Here is a 22,129-nt window from a genome sequence, read left to right as displayed (position 1 = left end):
GAGGTTTAGTGTTAAATAGTTTTTCTGCTTGATATGACTCCCGCAGGTTATAGCCTTCTAGATTGTCTCAATCTGAGACCGTCGGTTGAATGACTTCCCTCTGAGACGCTGTTCCTTCACGCTCAATAGCACAATAGTAACTACATAAAAATAACAATTAGCTTTAGTTTCCAAGACATGACGATGCTATTATATTGGCTTGCGGAGGAAAATTGTCATACTCAAATTCTAATGGCTAAATAAACTTTCCCTGCGCCTTTTATCAAACGCTTATAAAAAGGGGCCTAGGAAAATGATCTATTAATAAGAATGGCTACTTTAGACAGGACACCGTCCCCCTGATGCCTTGGTCATTGGCAGCATTTGAGAACCCCCCCCCCCCCCTGCTCTGAATTACTATCTCGACTTATAAAGTTTCCCCTGAGTGCCGACATTAATTAATTCAGCAGCTGATGTGTGCTTGAGGGTATAACGAGGCCGTCTTTACAAACAGCAATCTAACGGAGCCATCGGTAAATCAAAGGTATTAGCATGTCAATGGAAATCATTCAAACAGTTTTTTTTGGAAGAGGGCAGCTGTGGATGATCGGTCGAACCAGATCGCTGCTGTACAGTGCTCTGTGCTGCGGTCGGTAGTCCCTCTCTCGCACTCGCTCTCCTTTCTCCACTCTTTCTCTGTCTCTCCCTCTCTCTCTGTTTCTCTCTTTCTGTCTCTCTGTCTCTCTCTCGGTCTCCCTCCCTCTCTGGTTCTCATTCTCTGTCATCCGCACAGCGTCTTTGATGATGCAAGATTTCAAAACATGGTTGCAGGCCTTCCCCCCTTCTGAAATAAATATGAGTAATCTGACTAATGCTGGGTTGCCTTGTTGGGTTTGATGTACCCTTTATTGTGTGCAAAGGATCTTTGTAAATATTGAATCGTCCAAAAAACGGTGCACCATTGTAACCCCTCCTATCAAATAGGGCTGCACGATATGGGGAAATAATACAAATGCGATTATTTTCACCAATATGTGATTTAATACGTGTTTTTTATTTTATTCATTAAGTTCCTTATGTTCGTTTTTTTCACAAAAAAAAGCAATAAATCATTCTATAGTAGTCCCAACACAACATCGGAAGCAGTCAACATATAAACTGCTCTTTCCTTTAGGCCAGACCGATGTGTTGAAATGAATTGATATTATAACATCTTTATTTAACTATCGAATTGTAAAAGAAAAATAAATATAAATTGTACTGATCTCCTCAGTTTCTTTGTTCCATTACATCTGGATTTTGATTTTTAAATTGATTAATCGCTCGGCCCTCTTATCGACACTGGCTCTAGCCTGAACCGGTCTCATCACGTCTCATGTCCCCCTCCCCGTCCCCCTCCCCGTCCCCCTCCCTGTCCCCCTCTCCCTCCCCGTCCCTGTCCCCCTCCCCCTCCCCCTCCCTGTCCCCCTCCCCGTCCCCGTCCCCCTCCCCGTCCCCCTCCCCCTCCCCGTCCCCCTCCCCGTCCCCGTCCCCGTCCCCCTCCCCCTCCCCCTCCCCGTCCCCGTCCCCGTCCCCGTCCCCGTCCCCGTCCCCCTCCCCGTCCCCGTCCCCGTCCCCCTCCCTGTCCCCCTCCCCCTCCCCGTCCCCGTCCCCGTCCCCCTCCCTGTCCCCCTCCCCGTCCCCCTCCTCCTCCCCCTCCCCCTCCCCCTCCCCGTCCCCCCCTCTACCTTTCTGAACCTAAACCCTCCCCCAGCTGGAGGACGCGCGGAGCGAAGGCGAGGGCAGTGGTGGCGGCGGCGGGGGGGCGGGGGTCTCCCCGGAGGAGCGCGCCTCCCCCCGGCAGCAGGAGCGCGAGGAGCACCAGAGGCTGCTGGCGGAGAGCCACAACGCCTCGCTGGACCTGCGCTGGAAGCTGCAGCACGGGGAGCGCCGCTGGGGCCGGGAGCGAGCAGAGCTGCTGGAGCGCCAGGACCGGGAGCGCCAGGAGTGGGACAGCAGCGCCCGCGAGCTGCACCGCAAGATGGAGCGGGTGAGGCCGCGCGCACCGGAGTACGGGTGGGGGGGGGGGGGGGGGGGATTATTGTTGTTGATGGTGGTGGTTGGGGGGGGGGGATTATTGTTGTTGATGGTGGTGGTGGGGGGGGGGGGGATTATTGTTGTTGATGGTGGTGGTGGTGGTGTTAGGATTATTGTTGTTGGTGGTGGTGGTGGTGGTGGGGGGGGGATTATTGTTGTTGGTGGTGGTGGTGGTGTTAGGATTATTGTTGTTGATGGTGGTGGTGGTGGTGGGGGGGGGATTATTGTTGTTGGTGGTGGTGGTGGTGGTGTTAGGATTATTGTTGGTGGTGGTGGTGGTGGTGTTAGGATTATTGTTGGTGGTGGTGGTGGTGGTGTTAGGATTATTGTTGTTGGTGGTGGTGGTGGTGTTAGGATTATTGTTGTTGGTGGTGGTGGTGGTGGTGTTAGGATTATTGTTGTTGATGGTGGTGGTGGTGGTGTTAGGATTATTGTTGGTGGTGGTGGTGGTGGTGTTAGGATTATTGTTGTTGGTGGTGGTGGTGGTGGTGTTAGGATTATTGTTGTTGTTGGTGGTGGTGGTGGTGTTAGGATTATTGTTGTTGATGGTGGTGGTGGGGGGGGGGGGGATTATTGTTGTTGATGGTGGTGGTGGTGTTAGGATTATTGTTGTTGATGGTGGTGGTGGTGGTGGTGTTGGGATTATTGTTGTTGGTGGTGGTGGTGGTGGTGTTAGGATTATTGTTGTTGGTGGTGGTGGTGGTGTTAGGATTATTGTTGTTGATGGTGGTGGTGGTGGTGTTAGGATTATTGTTGTTGGTGGTGGTGGTGGTGGTGTTAGGATTATTGTTGTTGGTGGTGGTGGTGGTGTTGGGATTATTGTTGTTGATGGTGGTGGTGGTGGTGGTGTTAGGATTATTGTTGTTGATGGTGGTGGTGGTGGTGGTGTTAGGATTATTGTTGTTGGTGGTGGTGGTGGTGGTGTTAGGATTATTGTTGTTGGTGGTGGTGGTGGTGGTGTTAGGATTATTGTTGTTGGTGGTGGTGGTGGTGGTGTTAGGATTATTGTTGGTGGTGGTGGTGGTGGTGTTAGGATTATTGTTGGTGGTGGTGGTGGTGGTGTTAGGATTATTGTTGGTGGTGGTGGTGGTGGTGTTAGGATTATTGTTGGTGGTGGTGTTGTTAGGATTGATGGTGGTGGTGGAGGGGGTGGTGTTAGGATTATTCTTATTGTTGTTTTGTTGTATCTTATAGTGTAGTATGATGTAATCGTTGTTGGGATGTTGCTTTTTAGGCGTCGCTTTGTTGAGCCTTTTTTTGTAGGGGGAAGAAAAAAAGAGAGGGAGTCTGAATGATGAGGAAGAAAGAGGTGAGAGAGAAAAAAGTGAGAAAGGAAAGAGAGAAAGCGGAAGGGGATGTGGCGGGAAAGAGAAGAATACAGAGAAAGAGTTTATTGAACAATGGGTTCAGAGGGGGCGAGGGCGAGAGATATCCGCAGTTGGAAAGAACCGGAACAGAGCGTGAGAGGAAGAGAGAGAGAGAGAGAGAGGGGGATGAATAGAGTGCATCAAGGGAAACTCAAGCAAGAAGGCGGCTGCGACGAAGACGAGGCTAGAGAGCGAGTGGGTGAAGAACATTTATAAGAGAATCCCAGAGACTTGGTGTGAAGGTTGGCGAGAAGAAAAGGAGACGGAGCTTTGGAGACGCGGATGAAACTTTAGCCTTTTTTAAAACCCGACTGTCTATAAAGACCACTGTATGGCGCTTTACCTGAAAGCTTTCCTCACAGAAGAACACTGCCTGCATGTTGTTCAACCTTGGAGTGAACCTAAAGCACTTAGCCAGCCCACCTCAACATTTTTTCTGCTAATAATTTGATGGAACTGACATTTTTCGCTCATTTTACCAGGCAAATCAGATGTTCAGGTGTTTTTCCTAGAACAGGTCTCTTAAATTAATGGGGCATGACCTCTCTCTGTCGGAATAAGTAGACTTTATCAGGAGACCGGGAAATGCAAAGATTGATAGAAGCGATAACAGGATGTAGCACAAGCTTAATGGGGAAAGGGCTCACTGAAGGAATAATTAAATCAAGGTAATTTATTAAAACATTCAATGTTTTATATAAGATCGTTAAGGATGAAAGGATAGAAATTGGTGGATAATATTTTTCGGTCTCCTTAAAAAGTCTCACGTCAACCCATCAAGGAGGAAGCTAATTCTAATAACGGCAGATCTAGCACGAAACATGGATTACTGATATTATGACCCACTTAATATCACTATTCAATCTGAAATGGCGATAACCTTATTTTCACAGGTGGTTTGCTCATAAGAATCTCTCCTCCCATTTGTATACCTTGGCTCCTCCCACTTCCACTCTGCAATGCACTGAGATATTTGATTGGCAGATGGCAGACAAGACAGTATATATCATTTGAATTTCTATAAGAAGCTGCTTCATTTAACACTACACACACCTTTAACACATTTATATTTAATTGTGTGTTTGCGTGAATATGCATGCTAATATAATGTGCGCATCTAACCGGATATAAATACTGCCACGCACCACCGGGGAAATTCTCACACAACAGGAAATTAAAAGAAAAAACATGAGGGCAAGGGACTGACTTCCACTAGATTAAGGGGTAAGGGGAAGGGGTAAGGGGTAGAAATGGGATTGGGCCTAAGAATCGCAGGGAGGGTGTCATCATGGTGCCTCATCTCCCTTTGCTACAGTCTGGATCAGCAGCAGGCCTCTGCCAACGGTTTGCACCCGATGCATAACTAATGTCTCCTATGAGCATCGATGAGGCGACGGGCGGCGTATCGACCACCTCCTGAAGTCCAGGGAGCGTCGCAGCCTTGAACAGGACACTGTTGAGAAGGCTAATGCACACTTTGAAGCAGGGAAGGGGAATAAAGAGCCAAATACGACCACTCTCCGTATTCCGCACACACAGAGGTGCCCGGGTCGGAAGTGCTGAGGCATCAGTGGACGAAACACCGGAGAGGGAGGAAGAAGAAGGTCCCGTGAAAGGACAGCATCACTCCCTGTAAACGGATAGCCAACCTCCCTGTAAACGGATAGCATGCCTCCTGTAAACGGATAGCATGCCTCCTGTAAACAGATAGCATGCCTCCTGTAAACAGATAGCATGCCTCCTGTAAACAGATAGCATGCCTCCTGTAAACAGATAGCATGCCTCCTGTAAACAGATAGCATGCCTCCTGTAAACAGATAGCATGCCTCCTGTAAACAGATAGCATGCCTCCTGTAAATAGATAGCATGCCTCCTGTAAATAGATAGCATGCCTCCTGTAAAAAGATAGCATGCCCCTGACCCACGGCCATGGCTTCCACTTGTCGCATCAGGGGTCAGGTACCCTCGATGAGGTTAAATGTCCCATCCTTTCGTTTAAGCCTATTAGTCAGCCGCCTCACCCTCTCTTGGTTTCTCTGTGGCTTCGTGGGGGCTCCCTGCTGGGAATGTGTCCCACCGTGTGAATATAAAGCAGGCGAAGGGCATACATATTCAGCGACGCCCCCCACCTGCTCCGCATCCTTTCAAATAAAAGGAAAGGGGATGCCATCTGAGCGGTGTGCGTGTGGAGAGGTGCCCTGCTATGGGAAACAGATGCCTCACCTTGAGCATCTGAATTGCCTATCAGGGAGGTCCAAATTCACTTTCTAAACGGAGTCGAATGTCATTGAGGTTGTTTTGATTTTGATATTACTCCTCCCCAGACTACCACCGCCTTTTGCCGTTCTAGGCACGTCCCTCTCTTCCACGTTTCTTGCAACGGCTTTGACTTGGGGTTCCGGCAGGGCTGTAGTTTGGCGTAGCACTCTTGGGGCTTGTGGTCATGGATTCAGTTGTGCTAGGGTTGGTTTATAGAACAAGGGATATTATGACTGCTGGTATCATGTCATTCACCGGGGATCAATCCAGTCATACTGTAGTGATCCCTGTCGGAGGGGGATTGGAATGGTTTCTGGTCCAGTCGCTTTGCTCAAGGTAACGGCAGAAAGAGAACAGAATACACACAAGTAGAATAAGACGGGCTGTGTCCCGGCTTACCACGGCGATCCCGTTTTGCTGTTGACTGTTGCCATCAAAGTCAAAGTCAGCTTTATTGTCAATTCCCAAATATGTGCCAGACAAATGGAGAAATTGAAATTGCGTTTGACTCTGACCCACGGCGCAATAAGTACAAAAGGATACAATTTGGTCAAATTAATAAAACAATATTATTTAAAATAAATACAATCTAAATAGTGCAAAATTATTCTGAATAGTTCAAAGATAGTCAAAACAAAAAACTAAAACAAAACCGTATGCGTACATTAAAGTAAAACAAAAAGTGAATGGTCTTGGGGGCAGATGGGAGGGGTTTCAGAGTGCAGAGTTTGTGGGGGGGCAGAGGGGAGGTAAGGGAGAAAGGGCAGAGAGTTGAGCTTCCTGTTGAGCAACCTAACCTGAACACGTCCACCGTGCCGTCCAATCAGATGCAGCGGGAGCTGACCTCCCGCCGGGCCGAGGGGGCGGACTTCCAGGAGGGGGGGCTGTCCGCCCCGCGTTCCCCGCGCTCCCCTCGCTCCCCTCGTTCCCCCTCGGCGGCGGCGCGCTCCCGCTCCGAGTCGGACGCCGCCGGGCCGGAGGACGTTCCGGGCGCCCGGGCCCGGCTCAAGGCCCAGACGGAGAGCCTGTTCCTGGACGCCCTGTCCCTGGACCCCATGGGCGGCCTGGGGGCCCCGGCACCGTGCCGGCTGGACAGCGAGAAGAGGTTCCCCTGCATGAAGGAGGCTAGTGTTGGCGTTTACCTTATACCTTTCTCCACCGCCGCTCGTCCCAGTTGGAGGTTAAAGGGGACATACTGTACCACCAGGTGTGAGTGGGGCTGGCCGTTACAAGCTGCGGTCTCTTATGTCATCACAAGTGGGCGTGGCCACTTAGATGTGTGACGGATGGATGATTAGCGTTTGCTACAGTCCACTGGGTAGGCTGGTAGACTGATCTATCCAGCACACATCTAGGTGGACACGCCCCCTTGTGATGTCACTTGAGGCCGATTTTCAAAGCGGATTCTAATGGCTAATCACACTCACACCTGGTGGTATACTATGTCACCTTTAGAGCTGCGCTGAGCAGTTTTGGCTTCCCCCCCGCTTTGTTTGGATTTGGTTGTAGTTTGATTGAGTCTCGTGGTTCTCATGCCTTTGTTTTGATGGCTGGCCATCGCTGTGGGTCCGACTGAACCCCTGTCACGTGATGCAAATAATTGAATCAAAACAAAGTGGGGCGAGATAAAATCACAGATGGCAGCTTTAATAAGTCATCATACTGTAAACTCCAACTGCTACACTTATCCCTGTGATTGGAGTGCAAAACAAAACGTCAACGTTTACTCTCTATAATCATTTAATTATGTGAGCGCGAAAGTAATTAGGCAAATCAAGACGCCTAGCAATCGATATCAATTAGCGCTCAGCATTTGAGCTGTTTTTCAAGCACTTTTTAATCTGTGCTGCTGTTGAGGGCTGTTCCTTCCTATGGTTGATGTATTTTATTTTTTTACCGGTAGCAGGCGCTGAATGAGATATCCGAGCGAGAGAGCGGTCCCGAGTACCCTGAGGAGGAGATGAGCGGCGGGAATCTGTTCAGGTAACCCCCCCCCTAACGCGCACACACACACACACACACACACACACACACACACACACACACACACACACACACACACACACACACACACACACACACACACACACACACACACACACACACACACACACACACACACACACACACACACACACACACACCTCCCCCAAGAGCCGTTCTTCAGAGTACATCCATTATTGTTACAAAAGGAGCTGCAGTTAATTTTAATCACTGCTGCATTTTCATTATTGCCACAACAGTTGGCATCCCACTGGGACTGAACTTTAAAGAATACGCTCCCCCCCTGCGCTCCCCCCGCTCTGTTGCTGCTCTGCTTGCGGAGGTAAAGAGTCATAAAGCCTCTGGGGGTGAACCTGTTGTGTTGCCTCTGCTGACTTCTATCAGAGGTAACGGTTAGTTCCTCTGTTCCCAGCAGTGATTTCAGTTGTTCTTTTCTTCGTGATGGATGGGTTTTCAAAAGAACATGTTATCTAACTCGAGAGTCCCTGTTGAATAATGCAGACTGTACTAATGCAGCATACTGCACAGCCTGCCCTTCAAACTGTCACGTCTCTGCGTCGTGAAGGTAATACTGTAACACAGACTTCTGGAAGTGGATTATAACTGTTAACTGTGAACTGTTCTGTCAAGGCCTGGGATTTCACAGTCCCTCTCATCCCTGTGTGTGTGTTTGTGTGCGCGCGTGCGCTCGTCTCATCCGCAGAGCCAAGTCGGTGTGCTCCATGAGCGACTTCCAGCGGCTGATGGACAGCTCGCCGTTCCTCCCGGACAAGAGTCGCCACGGCGACCAGGAGCGGGACGACGCCACGCCCCCCCTGTCGCCCGACGACCTCAAGTACATCGAGGAGTTCAACAGCAAGGGCTGGGACTTCCCCTCGGCCGGGGGGGCCGGCCCCGCGCCCCTGGAGGCCCTGGAGGCCTGGCCGTCGGAGCGGCCCCCGGAGGCCCACCCGGACCCCTTCACGCCGCCCGCCTGGTACCTCACCACCAGCGCCACCCTCACCACCAGCACCCTGAGCAGCCCCGAGCACTGCCACGCCACGCCGACCGGCGCGGCCGGCGCCGACCACTACGCGGTCCACATCCTCCACAGCCCCCCCCGGCCGCTGGTGGTGTCCGAGTGCGCGGCCGCCGCGGGCTCCGCCGACGCCGACTTCCTGTACCCCCGAGGGGGCAAATCCAGAGGCGGGACGGCGGAGGGCGTGTCCGGGACGGCGGCGACGGCGGACGAGGTGTTTGGCGGCGGCGGTGGCGCCCGCTGGTCCGGCCAGCCGCCCCTCTGCCCCACGGTGGGCTACGCCTCCTCGCTGGACCTGCAGCTCTCCCGGAACCTGAGCGACGACATGAAGGAGGTGGCGTTCTCCGTGCGGAACGCCGTCCGCTCGCCGCCGGGCCCGGCGCTGCGGGACACGGCGTGCCAGACCAACGGCTTCACCACGCGCGGCACGCAGACCACGCAGACCATCAGCGTGGGCCTGCAGACGGACGCGCTGCGCGCCCCGACCAGCAGCCCCCACCGCTGCCACACCCCCAAGGGCGGGGGCTCCACGCCCGTCTCCTCGCCGTCCCGCGGCCCGCGCAAGGTGCCCTACTCGCCCGGGGGCCAGAGCAAGTTCGAGCGGCCCTGCTGCTCGCCCAAGTACGGCTCGCCCAAGCTCCAGCGCAAGCTGTCGGCGTCGGGGAAGGGGTCGGCGGAGCTGGCGCCCGCCTGCAGCCGGACGCCGCCCCCGGCTCTCGTCGCCCCCGCCGCCGCCGCCGCCGCCGCAGCCGCCGCCGGCAGCGCTGCGCCGCCGAAGGGCAACAGCGAGTCGGCGTGGGCGCGCTCCACCACCACGCGCGACAGCCCCGTGCACACCACCATCAACGACGGCCTCTCCAGCCTCTTCAACATCATCGACCACACGCCCGTGGCCTACGACCCGCTGCAGAAGTTCAACAAGTCGCCCAGCCGCGCCAGGGCCACGCCGCCGCCCACGGCCGAGCCCAGCCCCGCCCACGCAGCCCCGGACCCCCGGGTGGCGGCGGCGGCGGCGCAGGAGTACCCCCGGGCGTGTCGCGGGCGTTCGCCCAGCCCCGTGGAGACGCACGGCGGGGAGAGGACCCCCGAGGTGGGGCCCAGCGTGCGGCAGGACCTGTCGGCGCCGCCGGGCTACTCGCTGGCGGAGAACGCGGCGCGCATCCTCAACAAGAAGCTCCTGGAGCAGGGCTGCAGGGAGGAGAGGAGGCCGTCGGCCGGGGGCCCCGGGGGGCCCGGACTCAACGGCAGGGACGGCTCCAGGCACGGCGACGCGGACAGAGGCGCGGCCGGATGTATCGAGGTAAATGTGTTCGTACCACCGGGACGGGGCTAAACAGAATCGCTGTTTTCTCCTGATCTCCTCCCCCCCCCCCCCCCCCCCCCCCCTCAGTGGTTATTGGACATCGATACAGGGGTTACAATGCCTTGCAGTTGAGGTTGAAAGTGTGTTCATGCAAATGTGGAGGATCTATGTGTGAGGTGGAAGGGCTTTGTACACACTTTTCACGTGCTGAGCTCACCTGAGTGCATGGGGTTTGTTGTTGCACAGACAACACTCAACAACACTCTTTTTTGCACTAGTCGCTCAATGTTCCTCAGCGGTATATTCCTTCTGATGCACTGGATAACATAATGCGTCACGAAAGATGGAAATTATTTCAACAGAAGACGAGGCAGGACTAATGAGTATCCAGTACTCATGCATTAATCTTTGCAATCATTTAGATATAATTTCAGCTAATAATGATCATTTAACAGATGTGTGTTAAATGAATTCCAAAAATCCAAGCTACACTGTTCGGATTCCTAAACCTTTACCTTCAATCCATTCATTTTTCGTGCATCTCTTCTTCAGATATATATATCTAGATATGGATATCTTAACCGAGTCAGTTACATGTGATTACTGCCATGTTAATGTTTGTATATTTTTTTCTTAGATTGAAACTACTGACTGATGCAATGGTAATGTTTCCTAATTTATCTTTCATATGCACTAGTGTTACTTCATCCGTTTCACTTTGCGTTTTGGTGACTAGAGAGAAACTTCCACTTCTTCGCACTGCCTCTAGCTTGGTAATCACCTCTTTGCTAATACTACACACATCTACAGGCTTTCGACTGCTTGCAAACATTGGGTGAATACCAATATATGCAGTGGGTTATGATTCAACAGAGAGTTTAATTATATTATCTTGATTAAAACATCACCCAGAATCCTGGTGATTTAATGTGTAGTGGGTTGTTATTGGGGCTAGTTTGGATCCTCCCTAACTCTCTTTCCAGGTTCTGTTCTATTGGCTCCTACAGCTCCACAGAGCGTTGGCTGAGACCAGCTCGATGATGCAATCAGCCCTTAAAGGCTCAGTTAAGGTTTCCCGTCGACGCGACGCGATGACCACACAGACGCTTCGACGCGGTCGTGAACCTGTTGTGGTTCTGCGTGGGGTTTCAGTGAGCGGACCAATCACCGCCCTTGCTGCTGCGTCGCGTCGACACAGGGTTAACGTTTTTGGGAGGCACACGTCAGGCCCTGGACGCAAGGAGGGTCCGCAAGGATGTAAGGGGTCCGGAAACCCCCTTTGCGTTGCGTCGACGTCAACCAATAATCAGCCCATAAGTTGTGACGTTAGAGGACAAACACAGGTGTTGCTCATACCACTAATATTAAGGGTCTGCTCCTGGTACCTAAAGAGTGACACCTGTGTGATTGAGGATGACGAGTCAGTGTGGGCAGCTCCTCTTCTGATGTCTGTGGAGAGTTTGGTGTTGGAACTGTGGGAGGAAATGGAAGGAACTAATGGAAATAAAGAGATTTATACGCAGAATTAAAGCAAGATGAATATATGCATGACTTGATGGCTTTTATTCTCCCATGGGTCATGGTTTCTGTTCTTTGGTTGGTTAATAATGTATTGCCACATGTGTGTTGGTAGCTAGATGTATGAATACAAGGCAACACTTGGCTGACGTTAAGACTTTTTTTCAGTCGTAACAGACCCATGGCACAATAAGACTCCATATCCCCATATGTACCAATTGCCTGCTGTGGTAGTCTGTATTATTATTATTATTATTATTATTACTATAAAGCCAGCTGCTGATCACTTCCCCCTTTTTAGTATATCATTAGCATTAGACTACTACACCAAGTGCGATTCTGTTGGTTAAATACAATAGATAGCAGTGATCCTAGCACCGCATCCCAGTCGATTCTGGTGTTCTCCAAGCTGGCAAGAAGTTGAAATCGGTCTGGGTTTTGTTCCTGCAATCTCCAAGGGACACACACACTACACGCTCACTATTCACACACCTCACTTGAATGTTCCTCTTATGCCTCCCTGTGATGTGGCCTTGTGATGCCAAGCCACTGTGTCTCTGTCTGTGTAGCATGTCTAGCTAGCTGTCTGGTAACCACGGTGACAGCAGGTGTGGATGCCTGTGATGTTGTGAATACCTGGCCCTCACCAACGTGTGGCTCCACGTGTGGTTGATAAAACAAAGAAACCCCCCCCCTCCACACCCCCCCCGTCTAGTGAATAACATCTCCCGCTCTTTTGCTTTTCCCCTTCCTCCCTCCTTTCTTTATAATCCTCCGCTCTCTGTCTCTCTCTGCTCTCCTGCCTCTCTACTGTGTCCTTGCCCAGAACCTCACTGTTACACTAACCGCACCGTGGGGACTCTAGCTTTCTGCCTGTCTCCGCGATGTAAGTTCCTCTTCCTTGTCCTCCAACCCAACTCCTCCTCCTCCTCCTCCTCCTCTTCTCCTCCTCCTCTTCCTCTTCTCCTCTCAAACGATCTTTGACCGGCCCTGACATGGTGGTGGTTTTCACGGGGGGGCGGGCGGGGTCTTGTGTCACCTTAACCCCGCCACCGTCACCCCCACCCCCCCTCATAAATGCATGTCTCACACAGGACAACAGGCTGACGTTTGGTCACGGCGTCTGGGGCCGCCACCGGAGCGGTCTTCACGTTGTACTGCATTCTCATTTTGTGTTGTGTTGTGTTGTGTGGTGTCGTGTTGTGTTGTGTGTTTGCATGCTTTAACCGTGTGATTCGTCTGTATTGGACCCGGTTCAATTAACAAAAGAGTCATCGCTTTATAAATGGACTGGGAAAATATATTAAATAAATTGATTCTAAATTTCTCAATTTAACTACACAATTTAATTTGTCTACTACAGCCATGACTCAGGATTTATAATCATCAGGGTCTAAACAATAACATTTAACTAGCCATTGCTCAATTCACCGGTGGATCGTTCCTCCTCTCTTTATCAATGAGGTCTGTGGGGAAAAAAAAGAAAGTGTGAGAGAAAATCGCTGGCAACATTTGACTAAATTGGCGGCTTTAGCGAAAAAAGTGGCAAAGTTCAGGTTTGAATTTCCGCTGAGCGGCAGACCCTAAAAACAAGGATGTTGATACAAAATTAAAAGCATATAGATGTAATATAGTGCCCAAATATAGTCCCCTTTGCACTTTATTTCCGAAGCTTTTGGAAGCGGTACCCTTACTCGGCGTGTTGAACCACCAGTGTGTGAAATGGACCTAAAGCGATGACACCTTTTGGGGACAGTTTTCACTTTCAAAGGCACCCAATCCCCAAGAGAGGTTGTTTCTAACCGGTACGTCCTCCCCAGGTCCCTGTGGCTGGTCTGTCTCCACATCTCTAACTGGATAGGCTGTGGCATTGTACGTCAATCCTTTTTGTCCTACTCAATATTATTATTTATTTTTTTATCAAAATGCTCTCTTTTTCCTCGTTATTAATTATTTCCAGTTCTGCTCACACTAACAAACAACCGCCAAATGACTCACTGACAACAATTGCTTCTTAACGCTCATCTCTCTCTGCTTCCTGTCACCTCCGTGGGTTATGTGTGATGATCCTAATCCGGATATTGCAGCAGTTTGTATTTATTTATTTATTGTTTTGCATGCCGATTTCCCCACAGCCTTTCCAGCTTTAGGATGTGGGGGGGGGGGGGGGGGGGGGGGGGGTTTAATGTGATGGGGTTTAATGTGATACGGATGTATTCACTGTGGTTGGTCACTTCCTGTAGCTCACTTCCATGTCAATGGTGCATGATTGTTGCCATGCTGGTGTGCGTGGGGAGCGAGCCGTTGTCATTACTTTGATTAAGAACTGTGTATGACGTAGGCCATAAAGTTATGATTATACAGAGGTCAAAGTGATTCACCTGGGGTGCAGGTATCCTATTGGTTCAGTCTGTCCATTAAGTCCTGTGTAACCTGGGTCATCTACCGCATCTGGCATCTGTATTTTAAACTTGGATGTATATACTGGATATATATACTTTTTTTTTCATCCAAAACCATCCTTTTGAAAACACTTTCTTTCAGCGTCCCTTAATCTGTGTTTCTTCAGTTCAGCACGATAGACTGCTGTATTTTTTTCAGTCTAATCAGTAAAAAGATACCAGAGAGGAAGTAAATAACAAATCATGGTTCAGGCTGGGGTGTGAGTACGATGGCCTGTCATGATGGATCAGGCAGGGCATTCCCACTAACCTTCTGCATCCAAACCTCAGCATCACCCCACTACTCCTGGTTTCTCACGTCCGTGGATGAGATTCATCTTCTTTTTGTGCTTTTGTCCTTCTCACAAGTCTTCAATTCAAACACACACTCTTTCGTATGCCTTCCATTCTCGTGCACAATTTGTTTTACTCACTCAGTTTGTGTCGGGACTCATTCTATAGCCTCACATCCTCACACTAGATACCAGCTTCCGAGCTGTCTTATCATCTTTTTTTTTTTTCATGTATTTATTTTTCGTTTAATTATTGTAGTTCTGACACACTCCTTCTCATTGGCTAGGACCTTCCACGCTCCCCGGTGGCCCCGCCCCTCGACTCCTGCTTCCTGAGGCCGGCGCGCCCCGCCCACCGCCGGCCCCCCTCCCGCTGGGCCACACACTCCCCCACCTCCTCCCCCAGGTGGAGCAACGGGGCGCAAAAGAGGTTCACCTTCCCCCCACCACTGGAACACAGCAAGAGCATACCGGAGCAGGAGGAGGCGGGGCTACAGGAGCACTCTCCCACATAAGCCCCGCCCCCTCCTTCAGCTCCACCCCCAACTCCTTCTTCTTCTTCTCGTCCGATCTCTTCTCTCCATCTCTACCTGCCTCTCCTCAGCGGAGCCAGTACCTCAACCTCAAACTGACTCGTCGCAAAGAGACTCCAAGAGGGGGTGGAGCCAGATGGGTTAAAGCTCCACCCCCCCCCTCAGTAGCACCAGCCAATGACCAATGAGGAAAGGGCAGCGGAACCTCTTCCTTCCTCTGGAGAAGAACCTGGAATGTACTGTAACATCATGGACAGACAACAACAACTCTCACTCACATTTCCATAAGAGGTGCCTGTAAACACTTGTGTTATTCCCAGCCCCATATTTTATTCTTTCAGGTGTCAAAGAGAATCAGCCGTTATGTTCATTCAAATATAAAGTTTACACACCTTTTTTTTGGGTACGTTTACAACTTTTTTGTTTTTGGTTCATTCGTTATCATTTAATTTTTAATCCGCAGACTAAATGTTTTTGTTTTTGTTCTGTTGAACAAAAGCACACTTTTGTTTTTGTCCTGTGTCTTACAGCTTGCACCCAGGCCACTTTTGTTTTTTTTTGTCCATAACACAGAAGAGGAAGAAACTATCTTTTGTGCTTCACTGAAGCAGGAACACATGATGTCATTTCTGATGCTAATGTATTTATGTATTTTTACTTCAAAAGAGGAATGTTGTTGGGGTCTGCAAAATGCTAAGACCAGCAAATGATTAACCGTATGCATAATTTGGAAGGCAAATGTACAAATATAGGTCAGCTATTTATTTTTGCATGCCTTTTGAACACATTAGCACTTTAGTGCACGTGCATAGGAGCTATTGTCACTCGTGCTCACTCGACTCCACTGTAAAGGGCGGGAAAAAATCATTGTGAAGCAAACTGTTAATGCTGTTGTTTTGTTGTCACATTCTTTGCAATGACTCAACGTTAAACCACAATTTATAAGGAGTTTATTGGACCCACTGGGCACTGGATTTGTACAGTGGTGCCAGTGGGATATTAATTACTTTTTTCTTTCAAAGAAAAGGGGATTATGGGAAAAAAATATGAATGTTTTAAACGAAAAGTCTATGTCAGAAGTCTAACTATCTATAGTCTGTTTAATTGGTAATAAACTTGAATGTGGATTTATAAGACTTGCTGTTTTGTGGAGATTGAAGACGTTCACTCTTAAAGCGGTATATATGGTAGCATGCATGCATGTCATATATACTGTACATGCATACATGCATTGGAAAAATGAAGATTATGCAATCATATGTGCCAATGGGCTCGACGTGATCTTCACAGCACGGCTACTTCAGGAAAGTGCATCGAACAAAGTAGGACTACTTGAGGCTTAGTTATGGTTTGGCGTTGACACAACACAATGACCACGCAGTCGCTTCGATGCAGTAGGGAACCCGTTTTGGTTCTGCTTCGGGTTTATGTCGGGTCTACGTGAGCGGACCAATCACAGCCCTGGCTGCTGCGTCGCTTTGACGCAAGGTCAAAGCGTCAAAGCGACGCAAATTTTTGGGAAGCGCACATCAGGCCCTTGCGGTGAACGCAAGGAGGGTCTGCAAGAACGTATGGGTCCTTAAACCCCTTTGCGTTGCGTCGACATAAAACCATAACTAAGCCTTTAGCGTTGCCCCAAACATCCACTGCCAATTCCACAATGGCTGGTGTGACCATAGGAGGTCAACGGAAGAGTCTCGGCCCCTGCCTGTACCCACAGCGGGGGTAAGACATGGGGTTTGCATGCTGGTCCGTGTGCTCTTCAACAGCTTCCTCCCGTTGGATGGAGACGTTCTCAGCATCCGGAGGCTCCGAGCGACCGCCAGGCTGTCTAGGGAGCGGCTGGTTGAGCCTCGGCACACGGATGATGACTGTGTCTGTTCCGGCTCCATCCTTTGCTGAAACCCAAAACCGGATCATCAGCCGCCCCTCTGGGAGACTCCGGCGCCGGTTCTTCCAGAACATCACGCCCATATAGGCTGTCGTTGCATTCTATGGACAACCATAAGCAAGTAAGTGTGTGTGTGTGTGTGTGTGGGAGAATTTGTTTGTGGGAGAGAGAGTGTGCTTGTACTGCAGTACACAGGATTATAGCCGCTCCCTTGGAGTCAGACATGGGGAACATAACAAAGACCGTGGTGTCATCCAAGGAGGCCCTCGCACAGATCAATGTACCCAGTTTATCAGGGAATAATGACCTTGTATACATCAGAATATTCCACAGGGTATCAGGAGGGGTGTATGGGCGTCCGTGGTTCGGTCCTGCTACAGCCGTCTTTGTTCAGTTGCTGCTGACTCTTGTCTTTTATGCATTTTTTTATATTTTCTCTTTACAGGATTTCTTGTGCCTTTATGGACGGGCGAGTGAATAGAGCTCGGCAAGTGTTTGAGGAAAGAGGTGAATGACATGAAGCGTAGGTGGGGGGTAATCAGACCTGGGTCGCTGCACGGCATGCTGCCCACAATGAAGGGTTCACCTGCCCGCTGTACGATCCGCCCCCTGCTCTGTTGCTTCCTGACATTAAGCCAGTGGTTCATGCTTGATGACCGAGGAAGAGGCGAGGCAGACTATACTACCTTTTGAGTTTGAGGGGAGAAGGAAGAAAGCCTTAGGATTTCACTGAATATTTTAGTGCCACGGTGTAAGATTTGAGGTCAGGCTGGGACTTAGCTGATGGAGGTAAGAGACAGGTAAAGAGAGAGGGAAAGATGCTGCGTTCCAGACAACTTGAACTCTGATTAAAACGAGCTCCGACTTGTTATTAATGAATCGAACGGTTGTCCACCTCTGAATTACAGGTTGTGGCAAATTGAGGTATAATTTCCGAACTCCATTTAACACGGCGACCTTCATTGTCCATGGTAAGAATCCAATTATTATAAAAAGACGTTTTAACACGTATTTCATCTGTAATTATGCAAAATGTTTTATAATTTATATTTCTACATAAAATAATCTAGAATCAAACTCATTTTTTATATTATCTCCAATCTGCAGTCACCTACTGCGTCTCTTCTCTTCTTCATATATTTCCAAAAGAAGCATGAATTGCTGCTGCCAATATTTTCAGTATTCATCAATAAGCCGCTATATGCTGAACATCCTTCCGGTATCCATGGTTTCCCCCCCCCCCCCCCCCCCCCCCTGAATTTATTGACAGCTTGATGCCGGGAAATCTCTGAGTTGAACGTTCTGAGTTCTGTTTTGATGTGGTATCGGTCCTCTCTTTCTTGGAGTGATCATACATAATGAATGCTGGCCTGGCTAAGCTGCAGGCCATTAGCTTCTGATGGGCTAGAGGCTGGACAAGCAGAGGGGAAGATGCTGGCTTTTACATCCCTGCACACGCAGAGAGGACAGGAACCTGCTACTGAATTATTTATTGTGTGTCAGGGTCCACACACACACACACACACACACACACACACACACACACACACACACACACACACACACACACACACACACACACACACACACACACACACACACCTCCCTTAAGTACATCGGACAGTTGATACCCGTCACATCAAGAAATCTGCGGGGGCATTTCACCTCAAAGAACATGATGGAGGACACTGGTGTTTAAAATGTTTGCAGTGTTTGAGTTGCAATTGACCCTGCAGAGATCTATTGGCAGGTTCAACTCTCGTGTGTCAGATTAATAACGTTTAAATTACTCAATTGATTTCAATGGGTCGTTTTTATTCAAAGGTTTATGATCTACGTGGAGTAAAAAAGCAATTGATGATTTTATATCAAATATATATTTATAATTGTTTACAGTTCATTCTTGGCCTCTATGGTATCCATCTATGATTTTATATCCAATATATATTTAAAATTGTTTATAGTTCATTCTTGGCCTCTATGGTATCTTCGGTTGTGGTTCATACTTGCGCACTCTCGTACAGGGAATGAATCTCTTTAGGGCCGCCACTGTGAAAAGGGTATTTTCTGTCATTTCTTGCCCGTCCTCAAACAGTATAATAGCTTGAGCCGGCATTTCCATCAATAACAAATGGCAGCAGAGAAAAACACACAAAGGTCCCATTGAACAGTATATTTATGTGATTAAAGATCACCATACCGTGACACATTGGATCTCGAGTGTAATCACAATTGCCCTCAATTGTTCCCTCTGGTCATTACACACACACGCACACACAGAAGACGGTAGAATAGCATTGTGAGAAATGAAATTAGAGTTCCTTCTATTTCCGGCGCTGATATCCGATTAATTACATAGAGCTGCGAAATGCACGCTGGGCTCTAATGCTAAGTCGTTTGTCATGATGTCCAATTAAAAGATAAGACCTCCTCAAATGAATAAGGTCTTGGGTCTCCGGATAGAAAGGTTACAGGATGTTTTCCTAAAAGTGATAAATGTTGGAGGTGTGTGTAAAAAAAAAAAAAAAATCATTGACCTCCGAACAAGCATAGGTAATGTAATGAGAAAGACGCAGAGAGATAGTGCTACAGGAGTGTATTCCTGTGTTGGACAGCACTGCCTCGGCTGAGCTCGTCCCTATAGGACAGCGTGAGCTCCGGGAGGCCTATGAATAAATCAAAACAACTTGATGTCCGTCGTTCCCCAGCAGCAGGGGTGGAGGTTCTATATTTAGTCACGTGAATCCACTCCTGGGTCACGAATGGAGTTTACCTATATGCTTGTTCCAGTTGTTGTTTTTTACATAGACTCAGTTGAAAGCACTTTTTTAAATAGCATTCTTACAAAAAATGAAGATGAGAGACTGAATCTAATCATTCAACAAGCAACCTCCTTCTCCCTAGTTTGATTTGAATAGTGCATCATATTTCTCAGTTTTAATGTTCAGAAGAGCATTCCCACATCTCAGTTTGCTTCTGCTCAACAGATGTGACACATAGTTTACATAACAACTTGTCTAGCCTCTCTACATTGACTCAGGGAGATGGCATAAGATGTAGGCCTACTGTGAGGATATTTTGTATGGATAACAAACACAGGAGGCTTTCCGTTGATATAAAATGATGTGTAGCCTACTACTCCAAGGTATATTTTAATGTTTTAAAATTAACACTCGGGCAATGTAGGTTAAATTCAGATCCATGTAACATTTCCTTCAAGAGGAACTACTGTTCTGCAGTTTGTTTCGTCATATTATGTCGTTTTTTAACCCCTTTGACAAACGTTGAGCGCGCTATAAACATACAATGGGTGCGTGGTTATAACTGCTTTAATGTCCCAACAACATCCGGACTCTCGCTCCAAACTGTCCGGGGTTCACATCAAACAGCATTGAGCATCATGCAATGGTCCACACGTTAAGCCCTCACGACATAGGCGCCGCCCAGCGCTGCAGCTTTGTCCTCGTTGCGCTCGTTGAGCTTTGCGCGACGGTTTGGGCACTCCGGTGCGATTAGCGTGTTGTCATGCCAACATAAAATAAATGGAACTCGCACGAGGTCCAGGCGAAGTTTCACGCCTCATGGATAATTTCCATTGAACGAGGAGGAAGACGTCTCTGACCAAGGACTGGATGAGGCTGGCGCCTGGCGTGCTGCTGTTCCCACTTGGTACCCAGTGGCCGTGGGGCCCCGGGCCCCTATGTATCCAGTGTAGGCCCCTATGTATAGAGTCTCTTTTGATTGGAATCCGTTTTGAACTGCTGACCGCGGATCTGCTTAACAACCATTCACTTTGGTTCTCAGAGCCCTACTTGGGTTCATCGAAGTTTAGAATAATGGCATTATTCTGATGAATAGCGTATTAGCATAATTCTGGAAACAGTCAAGAGTCGCATATGCGTCTATTGCGATCGCCTGTGATGGTTCATTCAACAGGTGCACGGCCGAGCATAGAAACAGGGCCATTATACATTTCGACCGACGCATTCACAATGTGCCAATCCCGTGGTCAGGCTGACCATGATGCATGGAAAATAACAAGACACTTGTGTTTATGCCGTTGTACTGAGATTAACCGGGCCTCTAATCCAATCGCGCCATCTGTCTTTCTATAGAAGAGCGTTTGCGTCGCTTTTGACTTGTCCTTTGTGTCTGTGTTATTATTTGCCATTGACCTGCAAGAAGTACTCTCCACGGAACATATGCAGCCTATATACACACACAGACAGATTTACCTACATAAACACACGGTGAGATATAACTCTCTCTCTTGTCTTGAACGCAGTATATATTTATCTCTCTCTCGCGCCCTCTCCCCCTCCCTGCCTCGTCCCTCCCCCATATAGACGCCATTGCTTGTGGGCCATAATCTTCTAGAATATTCAGAGCTCAGAATTATTTTTGGGAGGGGAACTCAAATTATATTCCTAATATAACACACAAACACGTTTCTCTCTGCAAAAAGTTTTGTCTTCATGCTGATCTGTGTGATTGAGCCAGTTTGGTTTGGTAAAGCTGCCATTTTAAGTGAATATTTCTGAGCTCACTTTAGTTGCATTTACCAGGGAATTAAGTAGGCCTAGTCCAAAATCAGAAACAAGCCTGGCTACTTCATCTTCATAAACCCTCTGATAATAGTCATAAACTCAACTCCAGTGGTCTCTGATGCCCCGCTACAGCCTACCCTGTGTGTGTGTGTGTGTGTGTGTGTGTGTGTGTGTGTGTGTGTGTGTGTGTGTGTGTGTGTGTGTGTGTGTGTGTGTGTGTGTGTGTGTGTGTGTGTGTGTGTGTGTGTGTGTGTGTGCTAGTGTATATGTGTGTGTGAACAGGCATGTCCACACGCACATGTCAATGATTGTGTGTAACAATGAACCCGAGACCGGATTGGGAGGGGCAGGCGGTTGTGGCGGTGGTCATCGTTGCCATAGCAACAGCATATTCAACCACTGGCTGCCGTGGTGTCAGAGCCGTTGTGTTAACGGGTGGGTTGACCCCGGCCCTCCAATCTCTTGCCCGTGTGACGAACGGGCAGAGCCAGCTTCACGTGCGGGGGGGGCGTGTTGATCATGAACAGGAGAACCTCCGTGGAGTTCTGATGACGGCCATATTCCTTCTCTCGAGGGCCTTGTGTCCTCCGACCTTGGGGAACTTTTGTGACCCTGATGCAATATCTCTTTACAGAGACGAACAAGGAACAAGTTCTCGCTAAGCGAGCCTCTGCATATTTGTTTGGACGGCTCCAGATCATCGAAGGCCCTAAAGATGAAGAGAAGAAGCTCCCGAGGCTCTCAGCCGGATCGCTCCATCCCCCGTCTTTAACCTTGCGCTTCTTAATTTCTGCACTCTGTTGAACTGATTCAATCATCAAGGCTGTTTTACTGCTAGCTCTGAAGCATAACAAAAAACATTAGGCCTTTGAAACTAGATCAAAAGCTGTAAGCAAGGCA

General features: G+C 49.0%; 1 protein-coding gene across 5 annotated transcripts in view; it reads left to right on the top strand.

Moving 5' to 3' along the window:
* Positions 1–14,915, top strand: part of LOC132462881 (microtubule cross-linking factor 1) — a 58,756-nt gene extending 43,841 nt beyond the window's left edge. Inside the window, exons 10-16 of one of the 5 annotated variants that reach the window (XR_009526919.1) lie at positions 1,733–2,008; positions 6,509–6,805; positions 7,588–7,664; positions 8,389–10,003; positions 10,644–10,668; positions 12,351–12,410; positions 14,546–14,612. Coding sequence is in view for 3 of the 5 variants with exons in the window: in XM_060058659.1 (XP_059914642.1) it covers positions 1,733–2,008; positions 6,509–6,805; positions 7,588–7,664; positions 8,389–10,003; positions 14,546–14,773 (2,493 nt within the window). In the remaining 2 variants the exon portion in view is untranslated. Of the gene's footprint in view, positions 1–1,732; positions 2,009–6,508; positions 6,806–7,587; positions 7,665–8,388; positions 10,004–10,643; positions 12,503–14,545 lie in introns of those variants that run through there. The other 4 variants (XR_009526918.1, XM_060058660.1, XM_060058659.1 and 1 more) reach the window with 4 other exon arrangements.
* Positions 14,916–22,129: the final 7,214 nt, after the last annotated feature.

This window comes from Gadus macrocephalus, chromosome 8, assembly GCF_031168955.1.
Source record: "Gadus macrocephalus chromosome 8, ASM3116895v1".
Lineage (NCBI taxonomy): Eukaryota > Metazoa > Chordata > Actinopteri > Gadiformes > Gadidae > Gadus > Gadus macrocephalus.
Note: the sequence above shows the minus strand (reverse complement) of the source record. Positions and strands in the feature narration are given on the sequence as shown.